This window comes from Barbus barbus (assembly GCF_936440315.1).
Source record: "Barbus barbus genome assembly, chromosome: 24".
Classification (NCBI taxonomy): domain Eukaryota; kingdom Metazoa; phylum Chordata; class Actinopteri; order Cypriniformes; family Cyprinidae; genus Barbus; species Barbus barbus.
Window position 1 is genome coordinate 28326878 of NC_136752.1, and position 5993 is coordinate 28332870.

The 5993-nt window shown below is 40.1% G+C and overlaps 1 protein-coding gene across 1 annotated transcript; it reads left to right on the forward strand.

Moving 5' to 3' along the window:
- Window positions 1–1276: 1276 nt before the first annotated feature.
- LOC306843768 (transmembrane protein 151B) lies at window positions 1277–5864 on the forward strand (the record flags this gene model as incomplete). Its single annotated transcript, XM_079375421.1, has 2 exons — window positions 1277–1354; window positions 4392–5864. The coding sequence occupies 2 exons, from the start codon at window positions 1277–1279 to the stop codon at window positions 5862–5864; spliced, it is 1551 nt and encodes a 516-aa protein (XP_079231547.1).
- Window positions 5865–5993: the final 129 nt, after the last annotated feature.

Genomic DNA, 5993 nt, shown 5'->3' on the forward strand with positions numbered 1-5993 from the left:
AATCCTTCTTAGACTGCGAAGATGGAAAGCATTGAGTCTGCGTTCTTGATACAGCGTATTCAGCACGCAGGCTTGATACACCTTCATTTTGGTGTTGGTTGTCAGCATGGAGTTATCCCAGACCCTCTTTGATAGACGGGCCATTGCCTTTCCAATCCTTCCGTTCAGCTCAGCATCTAGAGAAAGATTACTGGAGATGATGGAGCCAGGGTAGATTCTCCACCACCTCAATGGTATGATCCTCAATATAAATATACAAGGGGCATACCTGACATCTTGTCCCATTTGAGAGGGTTGATAACCAGTCCAAAATCTTTGCTAGCATGTGAGAAGCAGCTGATGAGACGTTGTAACTCTTTTTCATCATGTGCTACCAGGACAGCATCATCTGCAAAAAGCAGCTCTCTGATCAGCACTCTCTTGGCTCTGAGACACGTGAGGTTGAACATATTCCCATCACTTCTGGTGTGAATGTATACACCATCGTCTGACTGGTTGAAGGCACAATATAACACCAGAGAGAAGAAAATGCCAAGGGGTGTTGGTGCTAGAACACATCCTTGTTTGACACCACTTCAAACTGGGAAGGGGGTGGAGTATGAGCCATCATATTGAACAGTACCCTTCATGTCTTCATGAAAGGATCCTCAGGAGCTTGGGTGTGGCCACTGTCTATTATTGATATTATGCTAAAATAAATACAAATAATGTATGTTTTTGATCAATTCTTATTTTAACTGGATAAAATAATTTTATTTTGAGAAAATAAATAGAAAAAAATAATTATACATCATATTATATAAATAAATTGAGTATCATGTTAGTCATAGTGAGAGAACTAAAACACGTTTATATGAGAAATGTGAAACCTCATGAAGTCAAGGTCACGTACACGATCCTCAGCAGAGAAGACTGGGATAGATAAACAACACCTCCCTCTCTCTCTCTCTCTCTCTCTCTCCCTCGGTTTGTAACAAAGGTCTCTCTCCCTCTCCTGGATCTGAGCTGTGGATTCGTCTCGCGTCTCATTGTCATTCTCTAGGCTTCGCATTTCCACGCGGTTTCTGCGTCTCTCCGTGGCTCAGATTAGCTCTTTTATTTCCAAAACACAGATCCCGAGGGAAATGATCGCGGTTGTCCGGACAGCGAGCAATCCCTCCAGCATCTGTCTCTCCGGGAGTCGGACTCGTAGGGATGCTGCCTCGCTGAGGATGCGTGATGGACCGTGATGATGGGTGACACATGGCTGTGATGCTCCGGGATCATCTTCTTCATCATGTCTCCAGCGGCTCCGGTAACGGACAGCAGCGCTGTTGATGTCCTCCGCGAGCAGACGGACGCTCCGCGGGAAGCGGTGAGAGAAAACCTTTGTTACAAACCGGGACAGAAGAGAGCAGATAGTCGCTGCATTCTCTGTTTCAGAAAGGCTAATTAATGCAGTGCGATTTATGTTTAATTGACTCAAACATGCAGAGGATTGTGTGTGTGGTGTGTGTGTGAGTGAAAGGAGATAAACACAAAGATTCATATCTAGTGTAGACTACTGTAATAATAGACTGTATAAACCAATTACACTTTCAATCCAGTGGCAGACAGTAATAGAGTGAATCTCAGAAAACTTCATGTCATGGTCATATTTCACCACCAAAAAATTAAATAATAATAAAAATAAATAAGTACATAAAATTATAACATTGCTTACAGTTTTATATTTATGTTTTGTGACTATAACGCCCCCATTATTGTAATAAAATATTATTCACATTTCTGTTATTTCATACATAACATAGTATCCCTGAATGTTATGAAAATAATATTAAAAAACATTTAAATATTTTTATTTAAAATATTTTGAAAGATTTATTTTTGGCATTTATTTAAAACACTTTTATAATTTATATTTGGTTAAAAATACTGCTATATTAAAACTTTATCATTATTATGAATATACTTAGCATTTTTGACTGTAACCCCCTCTTTATTGTAATTTTTTTTTTTAATATAATTTAGAGTATAATTCAAATTTAAGCGTATGCTTGATTGTTATGAAAATACAAATTTTTTTGAATACTTCATTAATATTGAATTATTGTATTAATAATTTATTATATACAATTCTATTATTATATAATTTATAGTATAATTTAAATGTAACAGTATGCTTGTTATTAAAATAATGAAAACATTGTAAAATAAATAATTATTTAATTACTGTATAATTTATTTACACAAATTATATTATTATTAAAAATAATATATTTTTTATTATTTTTCTTTTAAGAGTATACTTGATTGTTATGAAATTAATGTACAAAAATATGCAAGAATTTATTATTTCAAAATCACTTTATTAAAATTTACTTAAATTATTTTTATGATTTATTTACATAAATCATAATGTAATTTTATGTCTTTATTATTATTTATTACATTTTCCTCTTTAAATTTTGGTGTGAAATGTGACCTGCATTTTATGAAAATCACCTAGTGACATTTCAGTTGTTTGTAATTATGATATATATTTTAGACTTTTAAAATTCATAAAACTTTGTTTGCTAATGAAGTTCTAACTTACATGTTGCCAACAGTTTAGGGCCTCCCTGATGATGTAAACCTCATGAACTGGCAGTGAGTTCAGCCTCTCTTATGTCATGTTACTAAACACCAGAGAGCTAAAATAGTCCGGATGAAAGTGGGACGCCTTGCTTGCACCTCCCAAAATATACAGAGCGACAGCAGCAGAGGGTCCTCACTATATTTCACTGCTGGTTATACTCTGTATAATTGTGTATGTGACAAATAAAAAATCTTGAATATATCACAGCATGAGTTTTCACTGGGACCGTCTGACAGAGCCTCAGGCCTCGGCCTTTAGCACAATACAGAGGCTTTGTTTCTGATGAAGTGCTTTAGAGAACAGAGCCGTCCCTAGTGCTTCAGCTTCAACTTACACAGTTAACCTAAGAGTGTGAGGAAATGTGTTTCTCGTCTCAAGCTCTACACTTCATTTGGCTGCTGAAAGATGGTGATTAACTGGTTTGATCATTAATTCCTCAGAAGTGTTAAAATGCCCCTCTGCTCATGCACTGAAAGCTCTGTTAAATAATTAGTGCCTAGAAATGACGTGCACGAACACTTTGTCAATGAAAAATGATTTGCATCTGTTTACAAAATGAGCAGAATCTAATTCATATATTCAAGATATTAAATTAGCTAAATTTACGAAGGTCATTCAGAGAAAATGAGTTTGCTGATGTGATATTAACTAGTTGAACATTTTTTTGTTTTTGAAGAAATTCAAGTCCTGTTTAAATCTTTTACCTTGCACTGCATTTATAGGATCCCACTCAGAAGAGCAGAATTCCCTCAAATAACAAAGAACGTGAGTGAGGAGATTCAAATACGAAAAAAAAAAAAAAAAACACAAATGAGAGTATAATGCATTGTATATTAATGGCTGAGAAATACTTCATAAGGGCTACTTGTCATAAGTGCTGCGGTTCCCGCTGAGAGCTCCGGTCGTGAGCGGTTCCAAGGGCCACGGTAAAAGGTAGAGCGGATAATTATGGAGGAACAACATCAATTATTTAATGCCAGCTGTCATGTTAAGGGCATAAGACAGCCATGCAATCACATACTCCAGAAACAGCTAAATAAAAGCCTGAGACGTGTGTTCAGCATGAATATGATATGTGTATTTTGTCCATTCGTTCTCTCAGACTAAGGCATTATTAAGAACATTTCTTGACTCTTAAATTAGAAAATAAGAAAAAAAAGAATGTTGGGTTATATAGTTAAATGTTTGGAAAAAGATGGCCTCAGATCCTTCCAATCAATCAAATGCTTTTTTTCCAATGTTTAAAGTCCTGGGGCTGGATTCACGGACATCTTCTTTAAAAAAATAAGTGAAGAAATTTTGTAAGATTAATTCAAAGAAGTTTGGAGGAATGTTAAAAATCTTAAAATTAATGGTTCCATTTTTTTCCCAGCACTAATACCACAGAAGAACCATTCTTGGTTCCCCAGAGACCCTCTCAGTGAACAGTTATTAAAATAAGTATGTAAATTACATTTTAATAATCTAAAGAACCTTCTGTCAAATTGAAAGTTCCAATGGATTACAAAGGTTCTTAATGGAATCAGCAATGCCAATACAGAACCTTTATTTTTAAGAGTGTAGAAGTACACTCATGTGTCACCTTAAATCGTAGAAGAACCATTTTTGGTTCCCCAAACACACGAAGAGAACCATTTTCTTTTAGTGTGAAGAACATCTAATGAACCTTTCTCCACTAGAGAACCATTTGTGAAATGGAAAGATTAAAAGTTCTTCATGGAACCAATGGCGTTTTTTCACCTCTCTCTTTCTCTCTATTGTTCATATCTTACAGCAACGACCCGTAAAGCAGTCTTTGAGCAAGTCCCTGTGCCGTGACTCACACTGGAAATGCCTCCTACTCTCACTGCTGATGTACTGCTGCATGATTGTGATGACCTGGTGCCAGGTCACAAAGGTCACGCGCCTCACCTTCGACAACGCTTTCAAGGGCAAGTCCATGCTGTACCACGACAGTCCCTGTTCCAACGGCTATATCTACATCCCGGTGGCGTTCCTCGTCATGCTCTATGTGGTTTACCTGGTGGAGTGTTGGCACTGCTACTCGCGCAACGAACTCCAGTTTAAAGTAGACCTGGAGAGCGTCGCCGAGCGCGTGCAACGCATGCAACAAGCCACGCCGTGCATCTGGTGGAAGGCTATAAGTTACCATTACATACGCCGGACGAGACAAGTGACGCGGTATCGCAACGGCGACGCCTACACGACCACGCAGGTTTACCATGAGCGCGTCAACACGCACGTCGCGGAGGCCGAGTTCGATTACGGGAACTGTGGGGTTAAAGACATATCGAAACACCTCACAGGACTGGAAGGCTTTCCGGTGACCAAGCTGCGCTTCACTAAGTGCTTTAGTTTCGCCAATGTTGAGTCCGAGAACTCCTATTTGACGCAAAGAGCGCGGTTCTTCACCGAGAACGAAGGATTGGACGATTATATGGAAGCGCGTGAAGGGATGCATCTAAAAAACGTTGAGTTTAAGGAATACATGCTTGCTTTTGCGGATCCGGATCGCTTGCCTTGGTATGCATCGCAGTGCAGCTTCTGGTTGGCGGCGGCATTGACTTTATCCTGGCCTTTGCGGGTCTTGACGGAGTACCGAACGGCGTATGTTCACTATCACGTGGAGAAGCTTTTCGGGTTCGACTATGTCGCTGTTACACCTCTGGATGAGCGTCCGTTTTGCCGCCACATCCCGCGGGTCAACACCATCGACAGCACAGAGCTTGAGTGGCACATTCGCTCCAACCAACAGCTTGTTCCCAGTTACTCCGAAGCCGTGCTTATGGATCTGGCGCAGCAGTCCAGTTGCAATACGTTCTCGCCGCGTGGCATAGGCGCGGCCGGAGGAAACGGCTTCGGCGGATATCGGCAGAACTGCGAACGCTGCCATCGGTCCATAAGCAGCTCGTCAATTTTCTCGCGCAGTGCGTTGAGCATCTGCAACAGCAGCAGTCCGCGTTTGCCTTTCAGTGGAAGCCGGTTCTCGCTAGGCCGTTTGTATGGCTCACGACGCAGCTGTCTCTGGCAAAGCCACAGTAGTAGCCTGAACGATCCCAGCTGTCTGACGGAAAGCACGCAATGCCTGGCCGATCAGTCGGCCAATGAGGAGAGCCCACCTTCTCCGCCGGCCTATCAGGATGCACTGTATTTTCCCGTACTGATTATTCACCGCAACGAGGGCTGTGCCAGTCACGACCACCATTCGCTGCACCGTAATGGATCCTGCGTGGAGACTTCGTTATAGCATTAGCAGAAGGATGATAACACAAACATGGTGTTGCATTTTTAAAATGAACAGACTGGTAAAGAAATGTTTGTATGAATACCTTTCCCTCTAAATGTGCATTAGCACTAGTGCTGTCAAACGATTAAT